The sequence below is a fragment of the Pholis gunnellus genome (assembly GCF_910591455.1).
Source record: "Pholis gunnellus genome assembly, chromosome: 22".
Taxonomy (NCBI): domain Eukaryota; kingdom Metazoa; phylum Chordata; class Actinopteri; order Perciformes; family Pholidae; genus Pholis; species Pholis gunnellus.
The window spans coordinates 15,512,108-15,539,444 of NC_136549.1; the positions used below are offsets into that span (position 1 = coordinate 15,512,108).

At 40.5% G+C, this 27,337-nt stretch overlaps 3 protein-coding genes across 3 annotated transcripts in view; all 3 read left to right on the top strand.

Annotated features, from left to right (window-relative positions):
* dgki (diacylglycerol kinase, iota) overlaps nt 1-13,326 on the top strand; it is a gene marked incomplete at both ends in the record, with an annotated part of 38,767 nt that extends 25,441 nt beyond the window's left edge. Inside the window, 21 exons of the mRNA XM_079183365.1 lie at nt 1,946-2,071; nt 2,640-2,718; nt 2,968-3,023; nt 3,682-3,744; nt 4,384-4,457; nt 4,683-4,794; nt 4,886-4,972; nt 5,240-5,352; nt 6,533-6,595; nt 7,618-7,718; nt 8,335-8,414; nt 8,660-8,704; nt 9,165-9,234; nt 9,859-9,899; nt 10,008-10,132; nt 10,239-10,264; nt 11,218-11,255; nt 11,600-11,720; nt 12,111-12,147; nt 12,447-12,546; nt 13,222-13,326. Of these exons, the coding sequence (XP_079039491.1) occupies nt 1,946-2,071; nt 2,640-2,718; nt 2,968-3,023; nt 3,682-3,744; nt 4,384-4,457; nt 4,683-4,794; nt 4,886-4,972; nt 5,240-5,352; nt 6,533-6,595; nt 7,618-7,718; nt 8,335-8,414; nt 8,660-8,704; nt 9,165-9,234; nt 9,859-9,899; nt 10,008-10,132; nt 10,239-10,264; nt 11,218-11,255; nt 11,600-11,720; nt 12,111-12,147; nt 12,447-12,546; nt 13,222-13,326 (1,662 nt within the window). The remainder of the gene's footprint in view (nt 1-1,945; nt 2,072-2,639; nt 2,719-2,967; nt 3,024-3,681; nt 3,745-4,383; nt 4,458-4,682; nt 4,795-4,885; nt 4,973-5,239; nt 5,353-6,532; nt 6,596-7,617; nt 7,719-8,334; nt 8,415-8,659; nt 8,705-9,164; nt 9,235-9,858; nt 9,900-10,007; nt 10,133-10,238; nt 10,265-11,217; nt 11,256-11,599; nt 11,721-12,110; nt 12,148-12,446; nt 12,547-13,221) is intronic.
* A 6,129-nt stretch (nt 13,327-19,455) lies between these two features.
* On the top strand, nt 19,456-23,463 carry LOC306713934 (uncharacterized protein). Its single transcript, XM_079183784.1, has 7 exons — nt 19,456-19,589; nt 20,416-20,782; nt 21,352-21,465; nt 21,788-21,858; nt 22,172-22,333; nt 22,414-22,527; nt 22,617-23,463. The coding sequence occupies exons 2-7, from the start codon at nt 20,425-20,427 to the stop codon at nt 22,653-22,655; spliced, it is 858 nt and encodes a 285-aa protein (XP_079039910.1). The 5' UTR covers nt 19,456-19,589; nt 20,416-20,424; the 3' UTR covers nt 22,656-23,463.
* A 616-nt stretch (nt 23,464-24,079) lies between these two features.
* The window catches only part of rassf3 (Ras association domain family member 3), a gene marked incomplete at its 5' end in the record, with an annotated part of 51,970 nt that continues 48,712 nt past the window's right edge, over nt 24,080-27,337 (top strand). The window contains one exon of the mRNA XM_079183618.1: nt 24,080-24,599. Within this exon, the coding sequence (XP_079039744.1) occupies nt 24,080-24,599 (520 nt within the window). The remainder of the gene's footprint in view (nt 24,600-27,337) is intronic.

Genomic DNA, 27,337 nt, shown 5'->3' on the forward strand with positions numbered 1-27,337 from the left:
GATTGAATCGATGATAATAAAACTCTGTATGAGACCCGTGACTGACTGACAGGATTCATGGAGCATGAAGCAGAAGAAAGTCCTGAGACAGAGAGAGATGAACGTTCATATCTACTATGTGGTTAATTAGTGCGTCCTTTCTGTCCTCTACTGGCTGCAGGGTTTATATTTGATCCACTTTGTCTCTTTCCTTTCCTCGTTCTTTTCTTTCTCCTTTCACTTCAATTCCTTTCCTTTGCTTCTTTCACCTCACCTCTCTTTTCAATTGCTTTTTCTCTCCTTGCCTTTGCTTCCTTCTTCCTCCCTTTCCTTCCCCTTTCTTTCCTCTCCGTTCCATCGCTTCCTTCTCCTTCCCCTTCCTTTCCTTTGCTTCCGCATTCCTTCCAATTCCTTTCCAATCAAATCCTTACCTCTCCTATCCTTTGCTTCCTCATCCTTCCTCTTCTCCTTCCTTTCCCTTTTCTCTCATTCCCATTCCTTTCAATTCCTTACTTCTTCTTTCTGTTCCTTCTTTCTCCTTCCATCTCCTCTTCTTTCCTTTCAGTTCCTTTCCTCTTTTTTTTTTGCTTCCTTCCCTTCCCACCTTCTTCCTGCCATCTTTCCTTCCCTCTCCTCTCTTTCCTTTTTTCTTCTCCTTCTGACACTCAGTTGTGTTACTCATCATTGCACCTGCCCCACCTCTCTCTGTGTGAGTGTGAATAACCCTGTGACTCGCTGTGTGTCAGTGTGTAAGTGTGTGTGTGTGTAACACTCACTGCAGTCCTTGGTACACTGATTTCCTGACCCTGTCCAGACAGAAAATAAAAAGCAGACGACACACAGAAGACAGAGGACGGAGAGAATAATGAAAGAAAGACAACAACAGCGTCCATTAGAGAGACCTGGCTTGAATGACAAAGGTAGACTAGAGAGATGGATTGATGGCGGGATGAAAGGGAGGAGGAAGGTGTGTGTTATCTGTAAAGTCCACTCATTTATGCATGAGGTCTGGTGTGAGTATCCGTGCTCTTGTGCCAGTGAAGCCGCCTCAGTGACCACTTGTTGAGAGCCAATCATCACAAGCTCTCTCTGCGTCTGTTCCACTCTTTCTTTACCTCCCTCCATGTGTGTGTGTGTGTGAGTGTGTGTGTGTGTGTGTGTGTGTTTGTGTTATCAAATAGAAGAAGAGACCTCGGTGGTTCGACAGATAAAAAGACGGATAGAGAGGAAATCATCCTCTCATCTCTCTTTACCTTCTCTCCACATCCTTTTTCCTCCCGTCCTTCTCTCTGCTCTCCCTCTCCTCACTTTCTTCCTTTCCTTCGTCCTTTCCGTCCTCTTTTCTCTTTACTCGTTCTTCCTCTTCCTTTACCTTTTGGTCTTCCATTGTTTTTCCTCAAAACCTTCTGAATTTATAAGAGTAATTCTATTGACAAGAATCAATTTAATGTCCTTTGTCTTTTATTGTGTAACAATAACAAAGTAATCATAAAGGAAATCTGTATTATTCAAATGTTATACTACTACTAATAATAACATCCACACCACTTATAATTATTATTACGAGCGTCCCCTTCAGACCGTTAAAACAGCCGTCGGCACAACAATCTCCCCTCAAGCTCCTCTTACTGTAGTAGCTGTTCTGGAGCTTTTGATGGGATCGCGTGATCTTCCTCTGCAGATGAAGTTATTACAGATGTTCTCTCTCTCTGAGCACTTAAAGGACTTGAAGTTGGGATTGAAAGTTCATTCTTGACCCGTGGAAACAGACAAAACAAACGTCAACACGAGGTGCATTTAGTAGCAGCTGGTCTGGAGTGTTCGGTCATTTCACATCTACTATAGCTACTAAAATGATCATCTGTGTTGGAAACCTTGGCTCAGCGCTTTAACTGCCGACTGTATATGTCATTTAATGTAAATTCACTCCTCTTCTCTCGCTCTCTTGTCTGTATTTTGTCTGAAGGGTTACACAGACGAGCCGGTGTCCAAGGTTCTGTGTCACGTGGAGGATGGTTCGGTGGTGCAGCTGGACAGGTGGAACCTCCTGGTGGAGAAAGGTGCCGCGCAGCCGGAGGAGGGAACACAGAAGGTCAGCTGGGTGGTTAGGGTGTGTGTGTGTGTGTGTGTGTGAGTGTGTGTGAGTGTGTAATTTGAGGGTTAGGACTTGGTTAGAATAAGTTAAAGCCACTATGTGGCATCTTTCAAGAGATAGGGGGCCTAAAAAAATCAATATCAGTTCAAATGTACGCTATATTTACAATATAATGGCCAGTTTACCTTGTCTTCAAACAGCCCTCTTCGACGGGGACACAAAGCCATTTTATCCATCTACGCTCTCTTCAAAGCTACTAGACTAAAACAGTAATTGTACCTTGCGGAACTGTTTTAATCCGAGGCTTTGAAGAGAGCGTAGATGATATCTTTAGTTCCCCGTCGGAAGGGACTCTCTGACGGCAAGGTAAGTCAGTGACAATACTCTAAATCTAGCGTACACTTAAACGTCCTCAGCAGTGCATTGCTCTGCTCCCGTGCTGGTCCTCCTGTCTCTGACTATGGATAAGTACCTCATACGACCCCACTTCAAAAAACATGAGCCGTCTAATTGTGTAATATTTATGCAAACATGCTCACTTAAATACTCGGCCCTTTGTCCTCAGCTGCCTCTGGATGTGTTCAACAACTACTTCAGCCTGGGCTTCGATGCTCATGTCACCCTGGAGTTCCACGAATCCAGAGGTCAGTGAAATCTACTTTAATGCTTTTCTTCCCCCCCACATTTCATCCTGTATTAACTCTATTTATATTCCATTAAGTCCTCCTCTTTCCCGTTAATGCATCGCACTCCACTGAAAGAGGAGCCGAATGAAATAAAACTTTAAAAAGGACACGTTCATGCACGCACTAATGAGTCCGAAAGTCTTACTCTGTGTTTGCAACATATCTAATGTGTTCCCCTTCTCTGCCTCTCTCATTGTGTCTTTGCAGAGGCCAACCCAGAGAAGTTCAACAGTCGCTTCCGCAACAAGATGTTCTATGCAGGGGTGAGTGTCCCGCTTGACTTGTTGCCCACTCAGAACCTTAATGTGTTAATAAGACACGAAGACAGAAACGCGTAGTCTTCTACAAGAATGACGGCCGAGAGGGAAGCAGCATTGGGAAAAGACAAGATAAGGAGAGATGGAGCGGCTGGAAGACACAAATATCAGGAAATACAGATGAAGGGAAAATAGACAAACTAATCACTGCCAGAGTGAGGAGGTTGGGATGAAGCAGGGTCTCTGAGTCTTACTGTCGGCCGTAAATACTTAAAGTCGTAAATCCAATTGGAAGTGTTGTTATCTGCCACCGTGCAACGCCAAAGTTAATTGCAGTTTCTAGTCGTTTTAGATTAATAATGAATCTGCATCCCGTGTGCTATAGTAAACATGATGATGTCATGGTTTATAATAATAATAATAATAATTCATTTTGACATTTTGCATCGTCTAGTTTGTAGAAGTGTTGGATCAGAAATTCATCATATTTTCCAGCTTCTTCAAATCTAAAGCTTTTTTTCGAAACTTTTTTTTTTAACTCACGATATTCTGAAAAGAATGAGAGATGTGAGGAATAAAGGATGGGTGGGGGTTAGAGGGGAGTTATCTCTATTTAATGAGGAAATGTAATGTGTGTGTGTGTGTGTGTGTTGTGTCTTTGCAGGCTGCGTTCTCAGATTTCCTCCAGAGAAGCTCGAGGGATTTGTCCAAGCACGTCAGGGTGGTGGTGAGTGTTAACACACACTCTGTCTCTCGCTCTCTCTCTCTCTCTCTCTCAGCAGGTCGGCCGGGTGATTAAAAGGTCCGTCCTTCAACTCCTCTGTTAACATCGGCCATGCTGAAGTGTCCTTCAGTGGATCCTGACCAGAGCTGCTGACCTCCGTACTGTTATTAGAGCAGCAGCTAACAATCATTCTCGTTAACGATTCGGCTGTTTGTCACAATCCTGATCTACTAAACTACTACATACGACCATCGTTGGTTGTGGTGTTTTCATGGGATCCTTGCAGAAGAATTCCTACATTCCTGCCTCAGGTCCGTGCTTCTCCTCGCTCCTTTGCGCTGCCACAACTCCTCGACGGTGTCCTTGAATGGGCCAAGTCTGACGTGACCTTTGACCTGTAATCAATCAATTTTCCACCCACTTCACATCACGGCAGGTTTTTAGAGCGAGAGCATTCAAACTGAAAGTGAGAACTGAGAACTGAGAGAGAAGTGAAAAAAAGTGAAGGATCTGAGAGTGAAAATGAGTTTGTTTTGTACAGAAAAAAGAACGTGATGCCTGAGGGCATACATCTGGTTTTGGTAACAGCTGGTCAGAGACACAGATTTGAACTTTTCCTTTCCTTGTCTCTGTCTCTCTCAGTGCGATGGTACCGATCTAACTCCCAAGATCCAGGAGCTGAAGTTTCAGTGCATTGTGTTTCTAAACATTCCCAGGTAGAGTCCATGAAACTGTGTCTGATATTATTACAAATGAAGAGACTATATATATATATATAGAGAGAGAGAGAGAGAGAGAAAACTAATTCACTACCGATGATCAGGGAAAAATAGAGGAAGATGATTGTGACTGAAGAGCATCAAATCAGATAGCTTTAAATGTGGAAAGACATATTTGGGTTGTTTTGATGAACTAGTGACGCATATGTTAAACGTGTGCAGGTACTGTGCTGGCACCATGCCGTGGGGGAACACAGGCGACCACCGGGACTTTGAACCGCAGCGACACGACGACGGCTGCATCGAGGTTATCGGCTTCACCGTGGCCTCTCTGGTGAGACAACGAGGAAATAGAAACAATGCGGTACGATTTTAATGAAATCGTCATCCCTTCTTTTGCCATAAGTCTCCGTTCTGTCCACCAGGCGGCGCTACAGGTCGGCGGTCACGGAGAGAGATTGCACCAGTGCAGAGAAGTCGTCCTCACTACCTTCAAGACTGTACCTGTTCAGGTGAGCGTATGTGCCAAAGGATCAGCCTGCTGAGTGACTTTACTTTGTTATTGTTATTATATAGTTAAGATTTAGAAAGCGTGCACAGTTATAGTTACATATTATACCTTTAAAAGATATTTAAGATCATGTTTTACCTGTTCTCTCTCTGGAAAAGCGTGTTTATTTCCCTCAAACAAAGTATTGTATCATATAATTATTGTCACTGATAATAAAAATGACCAAACAATGAGTTGTCCTCGTGTGTCTCTCTGTGTTTACATGTAGGTGGACGGTGAGCCGTGTCGACTGGCTCCCTCCACCCTCCGTATCTCCCTCCGAAATCAGGCCAACATGGTCCAGAAGAGCAAGAGGCGCACCTCTGTGCCCCTGCTTAACGAGTGAGTCACACACACACACACACACACACACACACACACACACACACACACACACAGATAGAGGAACTAGGCCAGCGGTGTTGTAAAAGCCCGGGTTGCACTGAGTGAGTCATACAATCTGTTTAGTGGGAGCTGACATTCACTCCCCTCTGTGTCCCACATCTCCCAAACCACAATCAAAAGGACGGATGTCCAATTTAATCAAGACGAAAGCACCAGGGAGATCAGCTGACATGTTATACCGTGTGGTTATGTCGGCTGAGAGGGAGAGTGAACCGAGACGTTTATTGATTTCTATCGAGGGGATGAAGCAGCAGAGCTGTGTTGCGGTGCAGCGGTGGGAGAAGTGCTCCGATCCTTTTCAGTTAATTAAAAGTAGGAATACCGCAGTCTTAGAGAATCCATCGTGAGTAGTCCTGAATTGAAAACGTTACTTAAAGGGACAGTGTTATAGATCAACCCCTCTGCTCACTCCTCCCTTTGTAAACACACACTGTCCCTTTAAGAACAGGACTCGTATTAAATGTATTTGCCGTATAATAACAAAACAATGCTTATATCTGGCTACTAACACTCCTCCACTCCCTGTAGCACTAATACTTATCCATGTATATCTTTGTCTTTATATATGTGAGTCTACCAGCTACGGTAACTATGTGCACAGTAAATAACAATAAGTACTTCATAGTTACTGCAGTAACTATTGTCTCTGCTTGATGTACTGCTGCTCTACTCTGTGTATCAATGTTTGTCCACTTATCTCCCTCTTCTGTTCTTACCAACACATGTCTGTGATCTTTTTGATTATTTATTACTTTCATTTGTTTACTTTCTCTCCTCTCCTTCTCCTGTCCCGTCTCCTCCTCTCTTTTTTATTTTCTCTCCTCTTCTCCTCTTGTTTCCTTGTCTCTTCCCTCTCTTTCCTTCTCCTCTTTTCCCTCTCCTCCTCTCCTCTCTTCCTCTCCTCTCCTCACCTCCTCTCATCCTCTCCTCTCCTCGCCTCCTCTCATCATCTCCTCACCTCCTCTCCACTTCCTCTCTTCATCTACTCTCCTCACCTTCTCTCCTCCATATGTTTCTCCTGACCTCTTCTCCTCCTCACTTCCCTCCCCCTCCTCACGTTCCTCCTCTCTTCTCTGTGTGTGTGTGTGTGTGTGTGTGTGTGTGTGTGTGGCCGTAGTATTCAGAAGGTGTGTGCAGCTGATCTGCGCCGCCTCTCTGCTCCCCCCGACTCCTTCTCTGTGTAAGTACCTGAGCCCTCTGTCACTGAACGTCACTGTGTGTTTGTGAACGAGTGAGGGAGCGAGTGAGGGAGTGAGTGAGAGGACGAGTGAGTGGACGAGGAGTGAGTGGACGAGGAGTGAGTGGACGAGGAGTGAGTGGACGAGTCGATGCTGTTGTTGTTGTCAACGTTTGTCTCTTTGGGTTCAACCAATATTTCATTCCATGAAACTGAAACCAAAAAATGACTAGAATAATCAATGGATTATTAAAACTGTTGAGGGTTTAAAATTAATATTAGTACTCTGTAGATAAAACTAAAAGTCAAAAAGTCATATTGGTCGAACCTAAGTTGAGTCGTATCGTGTTGAATGTGAGTTTTTGCTTTTATGTGGAGAGAGAGAGAGAGACAGACAGAGACAGAGAGAGTATGGCCGCATGCTGAAAGTCTCTTCACTTCTACATGTTTGTCTGCCTCTTGTGTTGGTGTTTTCCCGCTGTAGTCCCTTTACCTTTAACTTCTCCCTGAGCTTATTATTCCTGCACCACTCCTTGGCCCTCCCTTGATGTCCACACACACACACACACACAAGAAAAGCTGTTTTCTTAATTTTGCTCCAGCTGTGATTGAGAGGAAGTTACTTTTAATTTGACGCCCTTTCTGTTCGTTTGCAGATGAGATGTTGAGCTCACGAGGCTGGGTCGATGGGTAGATTTGTGTGCGACCGACAGTGTTTTCTCACTGTGGTTTTGTTTTTCACCCACGTCAATATTCAACCTCCGTCCTCGCTGAAGGCAACGTTGCCCACAAACATTGACTTAAACACAGCGTCAGGGTCGTGCTGCAGCAGGATAACGGAGTCGTCAGTTAGACTTTTAAAACTGGAGAAAACTTCAACCAAACAAGACAGAATTTAAATGTCATTATCGTGCAAAAGCTGCAAAATCTGGTTTGTGACGTGTGTGTGTGTATGTGTGTGTGTGTGTGTGCATATGTGTGTGTCCTTATCATTGTCTGAATTGTGTGTGTGTGTGTCTTTCCAGTCCTCACGCAGTTCCAGATCGTCTGCGTCTTCGAGTGAATCGGATCAGCATGCAGGAGTACGACCGACTGCAGTACGACAAGGAGCGGCTACGAGACATCTGTAAGGGTGTGTGTGTGTGTGTGTGTGTGTGTGTGTGTGTGTGGGGTCACTCACAATGATTAGCATGACTCTACGGAGCATTTCAGCATCTTTAAGCTCATTGTTTTGGTTTTCTAGCTCACAGCTTTACCGTTTTTGATTCACTCCGGTTGATATACTTTAAGCTCCTCAAACCCTCAGCAGACGGACGGAGGTGGAGACTTCGGAGTGGTCGGTCCCCGGCAGCGTCACAGCAGCTTACTGCTCCTAAACGCTCAGGAGGGGTTAACTGCAGAGCTCAAATTTCATGCATGTGACGATTAGAATAATGTCTTGAAAGTTTTAAGAGCAGCCGATAGACGTAGTGGAGCGTTTAGCAGCTTAAGAGCCAGATATTTCCCTCAGGGACCTGAATCAGAGCTTAAAGAGAGTGAACATTGGACACAAACAAACTCCGAATCAATGACGTTGTCGCACATCTGCTGGATGTGTAAATGAGCAACTGTTTGCCAACAAAATGAAAACAAAAAAAGATTAAATGTCAATGAATGCAGCCAAAAAAAAAAAATGCAGTTAATCCTGGTTTAACCTACTTTTTTTTATGCATAAAGGTCTAAAGTGTGCGTTTTCATTCCAGCCATCCCAGTGGGCATCGTGGTGGTGAGGGGCGACTGTGACCTGGAGACGTGCAGACTCTACATCGACAGATTGCAAGAGGCAGGTTTTTATCTTCATCGTTAATGCTCATAATCATCTCAATCTTCTTCTGTTTCTTCCTCTTCATCATTATTTCATGACGCTTGCAGCGTTATTCATAGACGGATGAGCATCCGAACACCGCTGGGAATGCAGAGCTTGTGTGTCTCTCGTGGGAAGCTAACTGGGCTAACATCTGTGGACGTTTTGGATGTAAATGCTTTGGCTGCTTGTTAACCTTGAAACCTGTCTGCTGTGCTTGCTAGGACTTACACCAGGCGCCATCTACTGGCCACAGGGTGCACTATCAGGTATATCACTTTTGGGTGTCTTTCTGCAGGAAAAGTTGTTTTTTTAGAAGTCATTTCTTACATAGTTTAAATCTCTAAATCTGCCCTTTTTTTCCAGTACTTAAAATCTGTGTCAACCTGTTTTAAGGATTTTGGACGACTAAGCTATAGTTCTGATACTTTTAGCAGCATAAAACTCATACGCTGAATACAACGTAGGAAATGTAGGTTTTACAGACTGACACCCTTGTTGAGTAAAGTCTTTTGTGTTCATATAAACAGTAATATTATAGTGATATTCATTAGCTGTGGTGAGTCTAATTTAAACTACACTATACGCTGCCTCATTGTCTTATTAATACCTTTCCTCTGTCTGGATTCCTCTCTTTTGCTTTCTTTAAATACATGTAAATGTACATTTAGTTTATTGTTCAGTGAAGTGATCGTGAAGATCACGAGTGTCCGATCTCTTTTTCTTCAGGACGAGAGCAGAGGCGTCCCGAGGACCAGTTCCACCAGTAGACTCTCTCCCAACTGGAGCTTCTTGGATTGTGAGTGACTGAGACACAGATGTTCACGTGACACAAACACACAGGAACAAACCTCAGAGAGTCATTTTTATCCTTTAATCACAGAGGAGCAGCTAAAGTATGCAAGCAGTGGACACATTGAGTTTCTACAAAACATTTCCTTTGAATTTACTTCCTTCTTTGTTGAAGTACTTTGGAACTATATTAAGAAAAGAGCTTCACAAATACAGTAATTATCATTGTGACGTATTTTTAGATGCTTTGTAAACTAAATCTGTACATTTGTTATGCTGCTGTATCCACCTTTACACCTGCATCTATGTATAATCCTTCCACCTCAGTAAAGTGCTTAAAGTTACAGCCTCAACGCTCTGTTTGGCTCTCTTTATCAGCGCTGCAGCTGTGTTTTTGTATCTCACTTCCCAGAGATCTGAACATATAGACGCCAGGTTTGTAACTTTCATCAGTGGAGGAAGACCTTTAGAATAATCACTGAAAGGATATATTTTATTTTGTTGTTTTTGGTGTCTCAATTATCATAATAACAACTTTGTAAATCTCTTTTCTTAACATGTTTACAAAGGCAATTAGAGACGAGTGTCCTCACAAGTGCTCCCTGTTGACATGCATGTTTCTGCTCTGCAGCCACGTCAGCTGACCGCTTCTACCGCATCGACAAGGCTCAGGTACGACTTAAAGGAGCTACTAGCATCAGAATATATGAGCTTCTGCTTGTATATATATCTTTATCTGCATGTGCGTACGTGTGTGTGTGTGTGTGTGTGTGTCTGTAGGAGCACCTCCACTTTGTGACAGAGATCTGTCAGGACGAGGTCTTCATCCTGGACCACGAGGGGCCGACGGTGAACCAGGGATCGTCCGCAGCGATGCCTGATCTGGTGGTGGAGCCGACCGCTGGGTACGTCAGCAGAGACACAACAGATGTATTGTTTTGTATTTCTTTCAACCTTTATTTAACCAGGTGAGACCCACATTTTAATTCCTTCTGTCATTTTTATTTGCAGTGTTTCCTTGACACCCGACGAACAAGGTAGAAAACACACACACACACACACACACACACACACACACACTGTGTCGAAGGCAACAGCTTTGTCTTAATAAAGAACAGATTTTCCTCTTGCTGAATCTCAACATCCTCTGAGGGCTTTACAGATGTTTTTCAAAACAGCTGCGAGTCTCTTAAATCCCCTCGTTCGGTCTTGTGATGGTTCTAACGTTCCCGTTAAACTTCCTCACGGAACGTTGGAGGATGTTTTCTGTGAATAATAAGTCACTGTAGTTCCTGGGACTCTCCAGTTTAACAAACCTGTCTCGACATCTTTGTCTACTTTCAGTTTAGCCCACGACAAACAGTCGTCCACTCACTCTTAGATCAAAACCAACATCTGATCCGATGCTTCACATTCAGTCTTTCATGTTTGTTTCATTGTTTTTGGGGGTAAATTTCTCTTGAATTCAGTTCCAGAAAGCGGTAAAACGATTACAGATACAAAATAATTGCAAAAGGTGACTCAGTATTTTTGGAAACCACACAGTTATGGGTGCGGTGGTGTTGAGTAATGTTAGATGAAACCCGTGTTTTGGTGCGTCTAACTCAAGTCCAGGCAGGTTTGAGTTCATTTTTTGGTCATTAAGTATTTATAGATGTGCCAGAGACAATGAAAATGTTCCGCTGCGAGGAAATTAGCTCAGGCGTCACCTGAATGGACAAAAGACGGTGAAACTGAAAGCTCAAAGAGTCCCAGCAGAAAGACCCTGCAGGAGAGGAGAATAACTTGTTTGTTGTTGTTTTCCTCGCTTCCTTTTTTCTTAATCAAAGCCTCACTTTGAGTTCATCCTCAACATCTTAAAGCAGAAAAAAAATCCCTGAACGTGATTCATCGTTAGTCATCGTTACTCCACGCGGAGGCGGATATGTTTAGAAAAAGAGGAAGATTTCTGTAGCGTTGATCTCACTCGATGATTTCTGTGTGTTTACAGCTCTGCTGACGGCTGCCAGTACAGGAGACCTGTCTATGGTAAAGTGCAATCACACACAGCGTGTCGTTAAAGCAAGTTTAACCGGTTTGCTGCACTGAGATTTATTAAGACTCCGTTTAGTTTAATCTCTCCAGGTTTCACCAGCTGATAAGAAAATCCATAATGATTCAGCATAAAGCCACTTCATTAAATCTCTCGGCTCTTAAGAGACCGTTCTTTCTGTGCTGCTGAAGAGAACGCTGAATATACTTTAACAGTTATTTTGTTAAAGACATAAATCACATATATATATATATATAAACAACACAAAGATATGTTTTATACCATGTTGAAGCTACAAATGAGAAGAAGAAGCTAATCTGCTTCTTTCCTCTGTCTCCAGCTGTCGGAGTGTGTGCGTCGAGGCGTCAGCTTGCTGGTTAGAGACTCCAGAGGTTGTTCAGCGTTGCATATATCCGCCCAGAACGGACACACGGACCTGGTCAGCTTCATACTGCAACAGGGTGAGAGCGTGTGTGAAGTGCATGGAGGTAAATGTGTGTGTGTGTGTGTGTGTAAGATGATCTTAAAGGGTGTCACTCGAAGCGATAAATACATCTGGTGGTGTGGAGTCAGAAAGAAGCGTAACTCGCTGCTCATCTCTGCTGCAGGTAACGTTAGCCGCTACGAGCGTAGCATACCTGAAAGTGTCAGCCATGGAGTTGCATTGTGGGTAGTGTAGGCGCCAGCTTTTGACGAGCAAGAAGAATGAGTGTAACACTTTTATGTAGCCGTTTACCATGAGTTTGACGCTGTTAAACTCCTTCGAAGTGCTAGTTTAAAGAGTAAATGTGTGTTTTCTTACATAATCTTTGTGTCTGCTGATTATGTTTTTCCTGTTTTTCCATCTTCAGGCTCTAAAGTGCTTCTGGATTTGACCGACAGAGAGAAGTATGTTGACTATACTTTAAATGAGTCTCTGTGTATGTTTTTTTATTTGTATTTCTTATCAGGTTATTGTTTAAAGTCACCTGCCTTCATAGCATGAGAACTCTCCTTTTATCTGCTGTGTGTCTCCTTTTATGCTTTCTGTTTTACGTCAGTGTGGTTAGTTTACCGGTAATCTTTACCTGTAAATGACAACCAACAATTTGCACGTACTTACAGCTTATCTGATCGCTAAGACGTCTGTCTGTCTGTGTGTGTGTGTGTTTGTGTGTGTGTGTGTGTGTGTGTGTGTGTGTGTGTAGAGGCGACACTGCCTTGCACAAAGCAGCCTCAGCGAAGCAGCATGCCGTGTGTCGTTTGCTGGTGGAGGCCGGGGCGTCGCTCGAAAAAGTCAACTTTCAGGTAAACACACACACACAGTCACACACCTGCACACAGTCACACACACACACACACACACTGTAGAGACACTACCCGTAAATGCTGTTGAGTCACATCAAGAGGACCAGCGTAACTCGTAAATGATCTACAGAGGCCTCCAGGGTGTGTCTCTCTGGCTCCAGTGTTGGGGATGTCCTGACTTTAAAAAGACACAACGTTGGTTTGTTTGTTCGGGATTCACCGGCTGTCAAAGCACCTCACTTCACCATCCTGTTAAAACACTTCAAGAAGTCTGTGAAATCAGAAACCATAGGATGCACAACATGAACACACAGAACGTCTGTTTCACTTCTGAGTAGCCATCAGAGAGTGACATGAAGAGAGCAACGTGTTTAGTGTGAAGTCTTTAGAACAACGCAGCATTTGAGGCCGACATAACGGCAATTTTGTTGTGTTTGCATAGTGACAGTAACCTTTTTAAATTATATTCAAGGGGGACAAGGACAGATTTATTAAAGCCCTTTGAGAGAATTACAGAGAGAGAGACAGACAATTCATATTACTGTGTACTTTTTTTGTTTTGATGCATGTGCAACATGGTAATATGTTATTATTGTTCAATATGACAACTTGTTAGATGCAGCCCTGCGCTCCTTTTTGTGTTTTCACCGTAGTGACCGTGTGTGTGTCCACCAGGGGAAGACGCCCGTGGACCAAGGGGAGGGAGACTCGGAGCTCGCCGCCTTCCTGAACAGCCAACAACAATCTACCACCCACGAGGACCTGGAGACGGCTGTCTGAGGCGCACACACACACACACACACGCACACACACACACACACTCTGACTCTCTGGACTCACACACACACACACTCGTAGTGGAGACGAGTGTGTGTGAGTGTAAAGAAAAACAAATAACGGACTCTCTGCAGACGGAGACACGAGACAAACCAGAGGAGTGAACTGCTTCAGCTCACAGCAGCTGGAGGTTTTAATGGTCAACTATTTATTTGTATTTATTTATTCATATTCTATTTATTGGTTGTGCTGATTGATTGAGGATGCAAGTGCACTTTGAGCAGCCGTCGTGAGTTCACGTGTCGTTTAGGAGAGCCGAACTCGTGAAAACACGTTTGTTTTTGGTCACAATTCATATTTTAAGAAAAGAGAGTGTGTTGATGAGCATTTAGACAAATATTTGACCTTAATACTTAAGTTTTGTATAACGTTCACCCCATAAAACCTGTGTGCCAAAGACATTACATGGATGTAGTGTCACATCTGCTCCCAGAATCACTGCGGTTTGTTTTCACATAAATCTCTGCTTTCATACCAAATGACGTTAATGTTTCATTCAGCGTCACTGGGTCAACGGAGGGCTCTGATAACATTATGAAGGTCCCACATTTATTTAAAGTACAGAAAGAAAGACGGAAGAAATCTTTTTGTTTTATCTTTTAAAACCAGTGCTACAAGTTGCTCATAAAAATACCAGAAACAACAAAACAAGTACATTTGATTAGACAAAATGAAATACCAACAACATTTATTTGATGTGTTTTAAGGTGTCACAAGATAAATAAGAGTGTTGGGAACCACTGGTTTGTTCCACAGTGTTGCAGGTAAACCAGGAAGAAAGGTCTCTCATTTACCTTTAAACATCAACAGAGCCAGTATCAGCCCAGTGTGGAGGATAGTTCAAACCGTAACGCAGCCAGTTGACTATGGAGGAGAGACCAGACTCGTTTAAAGCATAATCACTAACTCCAGCTGACGTCACACAAACATATTATAACTTTTCATAGTGTGTATCTGGTACTCCTGACCCGACAAGGCTTTTCACATGCAGCTTGTGAGTGTGTGTGAGTGTGTGTGAGTGATATGATTCCTCATTCCATATCAAACCTGAAAACAGAATCAGTACAGCTGCAACAGAAACAGTCTTCTGTCTGTGCAGCATGTACGTGACTACAGACTGTGTGTTGCTGTAATAGTGTGTGTGTGTGTGTGTGCGTGTTTGCAGCATTTATCCAAGAAGAAGATAAAAATCTGAGCCATATTCAATGCAATATGAATAGATGACGTCTTTTGCATTTCTATATTAATCGTTTACATTACATTAATGTTTTGAACATTACCTTTTAGCACCGAGGAGTATTGAATGTGCATTTTTACTTCAGTGCTGGTCGGTTACATGATTGTCCAGTTCTTTTATTTCTTATGTTACTTTGTGTGCATGTACATGGATTGAACTTTTAAAAACAACCCTGTGAGGTCTCTTTTGATATAACCTGTTGTAAGCTAAATTGATATATAAAGTAAGAATTATTTTAAAGACTCCGTAGCCATCGTAGAAGTCTGACTTTTAAATCCCGTATTTTTAACTGCTACTGAAACTCTGTGTTACTCAGACTTGTTTTTATGAGTCATTGCTGACAGTTTATTATCTCTTTACCATTGAAACCAACACATGGAAAGTTTTATTTTAAAATAGAGCCGTCACACATCTTTCACAGTTTAACATCCACTCACTAGATTTCTTCCAGAGCTTTCAGAAACATTTGGTTTTCTTCCTTGATGTGGCTGAAAGCTCCAGAAGATATTTAGTAAATGGACCTTTTTTGTAAACATTGTCAGTTAAAGGTTCACTCCACCAAGTTTAAACATTAAGGTCAATTTACTTCCTTCTCAATCTGGGAAAACAAAGAAAATAATAACGCTAGTCGAACTTAAACAGTAAAATAAACATTTGTTTCTTGACATGGTTTTAAAAATGGACACTTTTAAGCCAATCAAAGGCCCATTTTCTTTTAAATAAATGTTTTTTCTTGGCATCGGGATGAGTATATAAACTACTTAAAGTGTTGCTCACACGACCATCTTTTCTTACAGCTTTTAGTTTAATATATCTGAGATGTTCTGCTTCACTTCTGAGTAAATTCCCTCGACTAAATCCACATTTTCGAGCCTCTCAGATACGACTTTCTTTGTCTTTTCACGATTGTTTGCTTCTACGATGGCTGCCGCTGTCTCTCCAGCACCGAGAGCTTCCTCCGAGTGTCTGGAGACGATAAATGAAATCCTCAAACTGAACTCTCTGTGAATGGAGACGACCTTTCTATGAAGCCACTATAAGCTCGGCCCGCTCACACGCCTCTTATCACTCTATGGAGCAGAAACTCTGTATTAGATTACGTCTCTCATCAGCGTTTGTTTATGCATGGCATTCTCTTACCTCCTTCTTGGGATTATTTTCTGGTAATATGGCATAAAAAATGGCATTATTGTTGTTTTAAACTATTTAATTATTATAATTTTATTTCTACCTGAGTTTCCTCTTTGGTTGGACATGTGGTTTTCTTTTGCTTTTGTATTTCTTATTTTTCTGATGATGATGATGATGGGATTACTTGAAGTTTGTTTTATTTTATTAATTTGTTAAAAGAAGATGTGATGCTGTAGTTTTGCCTCTGACATTATTTCCTGTTGTGGACATTTTACTTAACTGTGTTTCCTCTTCAGCCAAAAACGTTTATCTGAACTGGGAACCAACTGCCAACACGATGAAGTCACTTTTTTTAATTTAAACATCCAGAAGCAAAGATGCCTCGTAGTGCAGTTAACAATGTTCTTAATTCATCATATCTGAACACTGACTCCCAACCACAACAATAATACATACAATATATAAAGTATATCAAAATGATCTCAAATATATGAACAAGGTATCAGGCTCTAAATGCTAACGCTAGCATGCTAACGCCAGTATGCTAACGTGCTGATGCTAAACATGTCCACCATCTTTGTTTAGCATGTTAGCATGCTAACGTTTGCTAATTAGCTGTAAAAAAAACAAAGAACAGTTAAGGGTTGATGGGAATGTCATTAGTTTTGCAGGTATTTGGTCATAAATATAATTAATTAATAACATTTATAAAAGTGGAGAACCAAAAAGAGGACGCTAATCCTCATCCACCCAAAAGTTCTGTGGACATTTCACTCAAAACAACTAACTTCAGCCTCTTGGTGGCGCTAGAGGAAAAGTCAGAGGATCCCCAATCAGTAGGATTCATCCTCTGGGGACCATGAATGTCTGTGCAAAAATTCATGTAAATTCATCAAATAGTTAAGATATTAAAAATAATAGATAGAAAATAGATATTTTCACTTTTGCACGGCTAAAATTATCCAAAATACTTATGCAAGGAAACAAGATATTAATCATGACAAAAACCATTAAACACTCCACTAGACATCTCTTTTTTTAATATTATATATTATTATTTTTTTAGCAAACACTAACAAGCATGTATGTTATCATTGAGACTATGAACAGCTTTTTATAGGAAGCTCTACCACGAATATATAAAAATACAACGAGATGAGTCAACTCACACTTCTAACGGTCTTTAATTAAATAGATTTAAATCTGCTGGATTCATATCAGACCTGTGAATTACTTTGTGTTTGTTTTACTCCACTTTTAGCACCAGGCGGGTGGAGTTAAGGTATTTCATTAAACCTTTAGTTATTAAAAGTAATATTGATGGATTAGACTCTTCTCTTTAAGTCATGAAAACACTGTGCCATAGAAATAATTCAGGTAAAATAAAGAAGTATGAACTAAACATTTTGAACAAAAACGTCTAAATATCCATGACTTTCTTGTTTTTAAAGGATTATTTTTAGGTTTAAAAAGATGCCTTAACTTAAACCTCAGAACAGATTACAAATCAAGTGGTATTATATTATTCATATCAGTTAATCATTAATACAGGGTCAAGAGGTCCAACACGAGACTCTACTGCCAGTAATAAAACGATTTAATCTCTTTTACATCTTCCTCCACACATTAAATATTTCACTGCTCGTTGTCGTGAACTCAAACCTGACTATAAAACCGTGATTTACCGGCGTACTGAAGCGCGTGTTCACTGTATCCTGCTGTTTGTATACTGAAACAGGAAATGAACGTTAACTGTGTTCAATAACTTCCTGAATGTGACGCGACTCTGACGGATTTCTCAGGTGGCCGTTAAGTCAAACACAAGCTCAGCGCGTCTCAAATGGGAATTCCCTGAAATGGTAAAAAAAGAGGAGAAACAAACCTGTGGAAGGATCAAATTATCTCGTAGTGGTGTTTCTTCTTCTGACTTCAAGGAGTTTTTGTTGGCTTTAAACAAATGTAGATTAAAGATAATTCTTTAAAACCTATCTGCTAAACTATTACTTCAAGTGTCAGACTTTATCAACTGTTTAACAGGCTGGAAACTTGTAATACTTCTGCAAATATAATAAGTCTAAAACACGAGTTAAGAAGAACTAATCAGCTGATTTATTTCAGTATTTAGATTAAAACACCACTTTACTGGGTTTATGCCCCACAAATATATGGATACAAATTTAGTCATGATAAAAACATACATTTTGACTTTTTATCTCATAACTTTGACTTTTTGTCTCATAACTTTGACTTTTTGTCTCATAACTTTAACTTTTTGTCTCATAACTAACTTTTTCTTTCCTAACTTTGACTTTTTGTCTCATAACTTTGACTTTTTGTCTCATAACTAACTTTTTGTCTCATAACTTTGACTTTTTGTCTCCTAACTTTGACTTTTTATCTCCTAACTTTGACTTTTTTTCTCATAACTTTGACTTTGTCTCATAGTTTTGATCTAGTAAACTAAAATGCTATTTTCTCATCATTACTTTTCATCTTTTTATCTTATTTTTACTGGTTAAAATGAGCTCCCGTAGTGTTTTCTAGATCCGTGGTTCCCAACCTTTTCTACATGTGACCTCTTAAAATGACACAACGTCTTTTAGCCTTTTATCACCAGTTTAAACAACTTTCCTGTTTTATTTAAATGACATTCTGCTGCTTGAGGAAATTCAATTATTCAGTAATTCACATGAAAAAAGAGAAGAAAAAGTCTGACAAAGTAGAAAATATATGAGGCAGAAATATGTTTTTGTTTTAATAACATTATGTGGGAACCAAAATAAATAAATCAAAATAAATATACATTTTAATGACCAAATCAAAAAATATGAAACTCACACCCACCTTATTTTGTTATGGCCAGAGTCAAGTTTAACATGACTGATGACAACTGATGAGTCAAGTTTAACATGACTGATGAGTCATGTTAAACTGCTGCTGCTGGCTCAGGTTGTTTTCATTTGTTCATGAGTCAGATGTCGCAGCAGTCAGTGAGTATTTGGAAACAGATCACTTCTTGGAAAGAGGAAGAATTATACGTCGCCCCGTTCATCGTCAACAATAAGTGCCGGTTAAGTTTTCACATGTTTGTGAGGATTCCAGACATTGAAGACGTCGTAGAATCACAACATGTAGTTTATTTAAACGAATGTAAACTTCCTCTTTGTTATTTTAGTTTATATGTAACAGTTCCTCTTTTCTCTGGTCAAAACACTACTGCCAAAGTGAAAGTATTTTGATGTTAAAGAAGGTTATTATATCACTGACACACCATTCAAAACAACTGTTACCCAACACAAAGAGGTTCTGGAAGTTTCTGTCACAAAAACGAAACCACCTATTTACTTTGGGATGAATTTTGTGGACTTTTAAAAATGTTTAAGGGAAGAATAAAACTAAATAAATGTGTGTATGTATGTATATATACATTAACATTTGAGTAATCTTATCATTTTATTATAAATAAAGTTGAAACACTTTTTTTATTTGTTGTGTCACTGTCAGTTTCACTTTTGTGTCTGGTTAGAAACAACACTTGATAGCACAATATTATATATTTATATATTTAAAATATAAATATATTATATTGTGTTCTTTTTAAATGTATCTATTTACTGATTTTCAGTAGAAAAACACACCTAAAGCTGTGATGACGAGCACATAAAGTAGCTTTCTGTCACGTTACAGTTCTCTGACGTGGGCCTGCGTCATTACGCGATAACTTTGTCCGCTGAGTCTTTAAAAGTCACTCGAGGAAGGAGGAGTAATAACCTGCAGCTAGTGAAGGAAGAAGGAGTCACTTGGAGCATATTTGTTCCTCTTTTTACTCGATTGGACCGTAAGTACTCAGATATTTTTATGCTTTTTAAATATTATTATTTTATTATTAAAGTTCACTTCCGCATTTGTTGACTCGATACAGTAACACACTTTTAACTTAACATCTGTTTAAAGTGTCTTTTATAAATTAAACATACCGTGTGACAGTTGATTAACTTATTATTTAAGTTCCTGGCTGTACGTGTTGTGTGTTTAAGTAAAAACAACTTGTTAAGTTAATCAACGAGTGCATGCCTCGACATGACCCAGGAAAGTTTATTGAGTGTAATGCCCACTACGCACCACTAGAGGGCGGTAAAACAGTGGAATAAATGTAAGTAAAATGTCTTAAAATACAGATTAAAATGACATAATATATAATATTATATAATATATATATAATATTACATAAATAATAAGAGTTATACTATACCACTATAGAGTATGAACACATGTTTATTACACAGTTATTGGAGTGTGTAGAATACAGACATCAGAGTCAGCAGAAATAAACACTCAACAGGAAATTATGTCATTTTTCAGGCTTAAAAATCCAAACTTTCACTTGTTCCAGATTTCTTAAATGTGAGGATTTGCTGACATTAATATTTATGAGCTTTTGATTGTTCATGATGATCAATAATGCATTTTAAAGACGTCGTCTTGTGGTATTATTCACATTTTAAAGACCTTTTATAATGCCTATGTCTATAATGCTGAATAATACAATTAAAGTAAAAACCAACAAAGAAGAACACGTTTATGATGAACACTCATTTAGCTCAAAATCCCTGATTTTGAGTTTAATCTTATATTTATTTATTTTTTCCATTTTTAATCAACAGTAAACCAACATGGCGAACGGACGCGTGGAAATCCACAAACCCTTCTCCGGCCTGGACGGCACCACGGACGTTAAACCTACCTCAGACTCCGACAGCATGGAGGACACGGTGGAGCTCAGGCTCCTCATGGCCTACGCCAAGAGGAGACAACCTCAGAAGGAGTCTCCTTCACAGGACGAGTCGTCCTCACCTCAGACGCCGGACAAGACGGAGAAAGAGAAGAAGAAGAAGAAGAAGAAGAGGGGGTTGAAGGGATTGAAGGGATTGAGGCGAAACATTTTCAGCTGTATCCAACCTCAGAGAGAAGACGAAGAACCGAGCCAACCTGATGAGAAGCTGCCTGACGTGGACGACAGATGTTTCTGTGGTGAGGATCATTACTTATATTATTGATTATTGGAACCATCGTTTTGTCTGTAAAATGATATAAAACGACGACTTTAATGACTGAGAGCCACTCTAAAGTCCAGAGCTCTGCCTCATATTTAATTAAGGGTATTTGGGATGTTTAAATTATGGATTTGTAGCTCTTTTCTATGCATAAAACAGTCAAATTAAAAGATGTTATAAAGTTACTTTAACAAGCAAACAGCAGGCATCTAAATGAAATTATAAATGAGATTAAGTGAGACAATTATCACCGGATTACATCGATAATGAAAATATATTTAAATCTGTTATAATCCACCGAAACTGACGACGCATTCTTCATCACCTCCTCGTCTACGTCACCTTGTGTTTTTGTACTTTTGCCAACATGCAAATACATTTTCAGCTTTTTAAAACTTGAGTCAAGAAGATTAAAACGTGCAGCCACAAGTTCATCACCGGCCGATGACGTGTTTTTATTCTTAGGTTACAGGCTGGGACTCGTTGCTGTGCTTTCTTTTCTTTCTCTAAACTGTCTCATTCGTGTGTTTTTATTATTTCTTTCAGCTAAAGAAGAAGTAGAAGAAGAGGATGAGTTGAAAGAAGCAGCAAATAAACTAGCGCAGATCGCTGATGAAATCTCGTTCCTTCCTCCAGAAATAGAGCCCGACTCGCCAGAAGGTTAGTTTTGGTTTCTTCTTCTCAGAATAAACACGAAGCTCCTTTTAGTGAAGACTTTATCCACAAACATGTCACCAGAGCTTTAAGCAGCACAGACACCCAGTTTATTATACTGCAAATATATATAAATATTACAATACTTAAATTACCACTGAGTTAACTTCCTTCCTCAAACGTGCCACTAAACAAAATGTAGGTGATGTTTGAGCAGCGATTAGGAGTCTGCATCAGGAAATATGAAACTGTATCTGTTGGTTTTGTATTTCGTGCTCCTTTAAACCTTCAAACCTTTAAACCGTTGATCTTTGTTGTTTCCTTCCAGGTGAAGACGAGAATGTGGAGAAAATGATCGGCCTGCTGCTGAGAGACTCTGGAGACCGGCTCAACGAGAGGGTAAGAAACAACGTTTTAATATAATTCTGCCTCTCTGGAGGATTCATAGGAAACTCTTTCATGCTGAAGGTTTGGAAGTCGTTCACAAATAGCTCATAAACATTTGAGACGAGCATCAGATATCGTATGTGTCCGAGACAAATCCTACTGGATGTTTATGAACTGAAAGTAGTGAAACAAGACTCCAGACTGCTAAAATCTTAAGGATTACCATTAAAAACATAAGATCTTAGTGTGTGAACGGGTGACGGATGTTTTATCCATCAGTGAAAAGACTCTAAACATGAAGAAACCGCTTTTTTGTCCTCACCAGGAGCTGAAAGACGCCGCGATCGCCACGGAGCTTTTCCGTGACTACGGTTTCTTTAAGCTGCTGATGTCGACTCTTCTCTTGAGGATGGGCCTCAAGAGCCGCCACCCAGACTCTCCGGGGCCCAAAGCATCGCCGGAACCCCAGATCGCCGTCGCCTGTGAGGTGAGAGCTCAACCGTTATGGTGTTATTAACAAATATAACCAACGTAAAACAGGTTTGACTCACGTGTGTTTGTCTGCAGGTCACCAGTCGTCTGTCGGAGGTGAACTCGCTGCCCAGGAACCGACTGCTGGACCACGGAGCCAGATACCTGCGGCATTATTACTCCCCCTGGGTTCAGCAGCAGGGCGGATATGTACGTTAAAAAACACACCTTTAACATCTTCTTAACCACTTCAGTTCACCCATAAGCCTTTTTAATAATCAAGTGTCCCTCTCTTACAGGTGGAAGCCTTCTACAGTGACGATGAGGACGAGGAGTGAGCGAGCAGGAAGTAGTTTGAGTTCCTTCAAAGACTCGAGACGCATTTCAGTTTACATGCACGTGAAACGCTGACGAGCAGCAACACACGTGCACCCTCACATGCATCATGAATAATGGTGTTCAGGTTTCTTTTCCTCTTACGACGACTCCGTGCCAAAGACAGAACTATTTTTGTCTCGTTGATATCAACTTTCATATGTGATTTCATTAAGAAAACATCATAATCGTGTTGTTTCAGGGAAATAGAGGATATCTGTAGTCATTTTAAATCAGCATTATGTGTGCTGGAGTTTGGTGGACAAAATAATTTTATATATATTGTTTTTTTTACCATTTGCACTTTTTCATGAAAATTAATTTAAGTGTGTGTGTGTGTGTGTGTGTGTGTGTGTGTGTGTGTGTGTGTGTGTGTGTGTGTGTGCAAATAAATGTGTAAATGAAAACAACTAAACTGTATTCTTTGTAATAAAATCGTCACAACAAGTGGTTCTTACTGACGTAGTCACGTGTATTCTCTGTTTATTAAAAGGTTTATCGATGCAGCAGAAATAAATATACTTAAGGAATATAAATGGGTTAATTGATCGTGAATATTAAAAAGTACGACATTTTATCGCGACGTTTTAATGTATTTATGTCACAAGAAATGTTAATACGGCACATTTAAGTACAAGGCTGCAGACGTAAACCATGGACGTGTATGTGAGGAAATATGAACTAAATGTATGAACTGAATTGTTAAAATTACCTTTCTGTGAACGGTGCATGTATAAAATGTCATAATGTACACATCTCTTTAGTTTACTGAATTAAAAAATGCGTTAAAGTGAAAACAGCACCGTCTTGTGGTCAAATGAGGAACTGTATCGTACTGACAGAGCAGTCCTGAACCCATTCAAATGTTTCATAATGTATTTAATTTTTCTACTTTTTAGTTTTCTAATTACTTTCTCAATGCTTCACCAGGTGACAAGTTCTTATATTATTATTTTTTGTAATAATTCGGCATATAAATGAAATCCCTAACAGCAGTTTGCTTTAATTAAATCTCAGTTTAGATGATTTTGTTGCAATTTACGCCAAATTAAAGAACACAGTCTCTTTAATTCACTGATTTATTAAATCGAGTTGCAAATGATTACGCGTCCTGACAATAAAATAATCTATAAATTCGTGTATTTAGTTTGTGCTCCTTTCTGTCCAACGTGACGCTGCTGCTGATCTCCAAATGAAATGAGATCCAACCCGTTCCCCTGAACACCTCGGACTGCCTCAACCTGCTTTACCGACAACAAATAGGAGCGCGAGGAGGACACACGGCTCATCGGTCGGTGTCATCAGTGACGCCTCACCTGTCGGTCACTGTTCAGTGCACCTCACCCGACTTTGTAAACGCAGCGGAGGAGTTTGAGGAGTGTACATGATGTTCAACGTCGTGCACCAGGGTCGGAAATATGTCCCCATGCGCTCCTCGGTCACGGATGAGTCTCCGTTAACCGTGCGTACTGTTCATGTCAACAGATCCCCGGGCACGATGGACGAGGCACCGGAGACGGCTTGGTCGCAGCCCGGTGCCAAGTTGCGGATCTCCAAGGCCGGGGCGATAGTGAAGGCTGTCCGGCGGCACTTGACTCCTCCGCCGGCCTCTCTGGAGAGCCTGGAGGCGGCGTGGAGCGAGAGAGCGCACGGGGAGGTGAAACCCCCGGTGAGTTCACCGAGCCAGGAGAGGAGAAACGGGATGGACGGTCACGGTGCGGGGCCATCGAGGGCCAGGAAAAGAGGGTTCATACCCCCCGATGTGAGGACCATCTTCACCCCCGGAGAGAAGGACCCCAGGGTGAGACAGGAGTCCGGGGAGGGACACACCTTCCTGCCCGGAGGCGAGGACACCTGGTGTGACTTGTGCTGCTACTTCATCTTCCAGCATGGGGTCACCTGTGCAGGTGAGTCTGGAGGTGATGGGTGTTGGGGGGCACGAGGATCCCCCTCATTTGAGTGTCAGACTTCAGGAAAAGTGCTTCGACCACTTGATCCTCGGCTGCTTTTTTTTAACTCGCCCTGTTAGGTGAAAATTATCTTATTTAGTGCTGAGACAATATGATTATAGTATTTTAAAATTCCACTTTGATCCTCTTATTAAATAGATTCTATTTTACTAAATAATGCCAGATGTTTTGCGGTTTATATCATTTATCAAGAAAAAAACACCAAGAATCTGCTGGTTTCAGCTTCATAAATGTGACGATTTGCTGCCTTTTTTATCACAGTAAACTCTTTGGGTTTTAAACTGTTGGTCAAAACTAACAGTTTTATAAATATTTGGTTTCAGGGAATTGTGTTTGGCATTCATCACATTTTACAGACTAAATAAATCAAACTATAAAATACCCTACAGAGGAATTTATGATGGAAATAACTGTTAGTTTCTTCCCTAATTGTTTGTCCATTAAAGGCACAACCATTATATAAGAATAAGGGATAGTAAAAACCTTCTTCCTGGAAAATATTATATAAATCTGATACTTTTATGGAAGTATAATTGAATGTTTTGATGTTGATAGAGTCAGAGAAGTCACCTTGCTTTGCTGCTGTCTCACATTTAGATTGGCTGATGTCACATACTTTGAATAATTGTTTTCAAAGTGGCATCGATACATAATGGTTAGCACCCTGACATGCAGGGAGAGCACATGTTTGTTGATGACATACGTGGGCAAGGCTCTGAAACGCAGCTCAGCAGCTGGAATGCCGTCGTGAATGCAGACGGACCGGTTCAGGTCTGAAACGAGCCTCGATGTCTCATCGAGAACAAGCTGGACCTTCATCTGGGTCAACTTCCGTCTGACAAACAATACAAAGAGGAAACGCAGAGAAACTCTCTTTCCTCATGTGATGAGGTGCGTTAGTGTTTCTCTTTACATGTTTGTTCTGTCATGTAGCTTTAAACGTAACGAAGACTCTCAGTCATGATGTCTGTAACAGCTCTGAGTGAAAGATTTACTGAACCTTGTTGTCCTATTTACCCCATCGTATTCATTTTATCACAAAACAACAACAAAGAGACACAAAATGACCACGGAACAACTGCATAAAGGGGGAAAACAGACAACAACAGACATAATCTAACAACAAAAACACCAAAACAACTATTAAGAGACAAAAAACAATTACAAAGAGACACAAAACTACTGCAAAGAAACACAAAACAACTACTAAAAGACACAAAACTACTGCAAAGATATACAAAACAACTACAAAGAGACACAAAATGACCACAAAACGGCAGCAAAAAGGGGAAAAATAACTATAACGTCTCTGAGTGTCCCTCCTTTGTGTAGGAGAGGCGTTTGGTCCTTTCTCTTGGGTCTCATTGTCTCATTATCCGTCCGTGGCAACAAGTCACATAGAAAATATAAAACGTTAAAGCAAAGCTGACACGGACACAAACACACTGTTCTTACTCCGCCTTTGTCCCTTTAACCTCATTTAGTTCACAGACAGTATTCCTGCACAACGAGCTCTGTGTTTCCCGTCAGTTGTACCAGCAGTGCTGATGGACTCTATGTGTGTATTAAGTGAGTGGGCTCATTTAAAATGCAGTTGATTGCCACTCAGGAAGCCCGTTAAAGGCCCATTACTCCGACTGAACGTTAACAGCCTTTTCAAATGGACTAAAATAATACTTCAGACGAGGAACAAAGTTCTAGAGGTGAGACTCTGACGTCCTGTAGCTCTCTGCAGAGGACCGCCGGTCACTGGTTCACTTATTAACACAGAAAACAGTCACTTATAAGTCAGTGGAGCAACAGCAGCTCAGTGATTTCTTTTAAAGATTAATTTCTAATGCTGCAAGCAGGTTGCACTGATCCGCTTTACATTATGTGGACGTGAAAATGTTTTATTTAATTAATGCAGTAAATTCTGTTTTTTTACTGGACGTAGTTTCATAACTTTGTTGGTGAAATTCTGTAATTTGAGTCTGAATCTGACTGATACATAAACAAACATGTGTTATCATGACTTACTTGTGGTTATTAAAACCCCTGAGTCTGAAGACACATTTTCTATATTCCCTGTAAATTATCCATAACTACGTATTTCTTTCCAGAAAACCACCAAGAAATTCCAGAGCTCCAAAGTTCATCTACCTATTTTTTAATATGACCAAAATTTCCAGATCTCACACCAGAACTACATCCAATAAGTTGACTTTCATCTCACATTAAAATATAATTTATACTTATTTGTTTTGAGAGCCGAGATGATAAAGATGTGTTCTCTTCAGGGTTGTTGTTGTCAGTGGTCTCTGGTGGACAAACGGAGACACAGTTTGTAGACCTCCATGTTTTTATTACTTACCTGCAGACTCGTACGTCAAAACTGAATCTTTGATAAACTAAAATCAGCCCGAGGTTCTCATCATATCTAATGATGACACTATTTTAAAGTCTCTATGTTTAATAACTTCATATATTCAGTTTAATTTAGTGAATCAAAGTCTCCTCAGGATGAAAACACAATGAAATATCGTATTTTTGTACTATACACTGTAGCAGAGAGGTATTTTGACATTCATTTGTTAAGGAATTGAAGCTTTCAGATGATTGTTGGCTAAAAAGTACAAAACTTCTCTCTGAAATGTGGTGGAGTTGAAGTAGAAAGTGTAATTTAATCAAGTGAA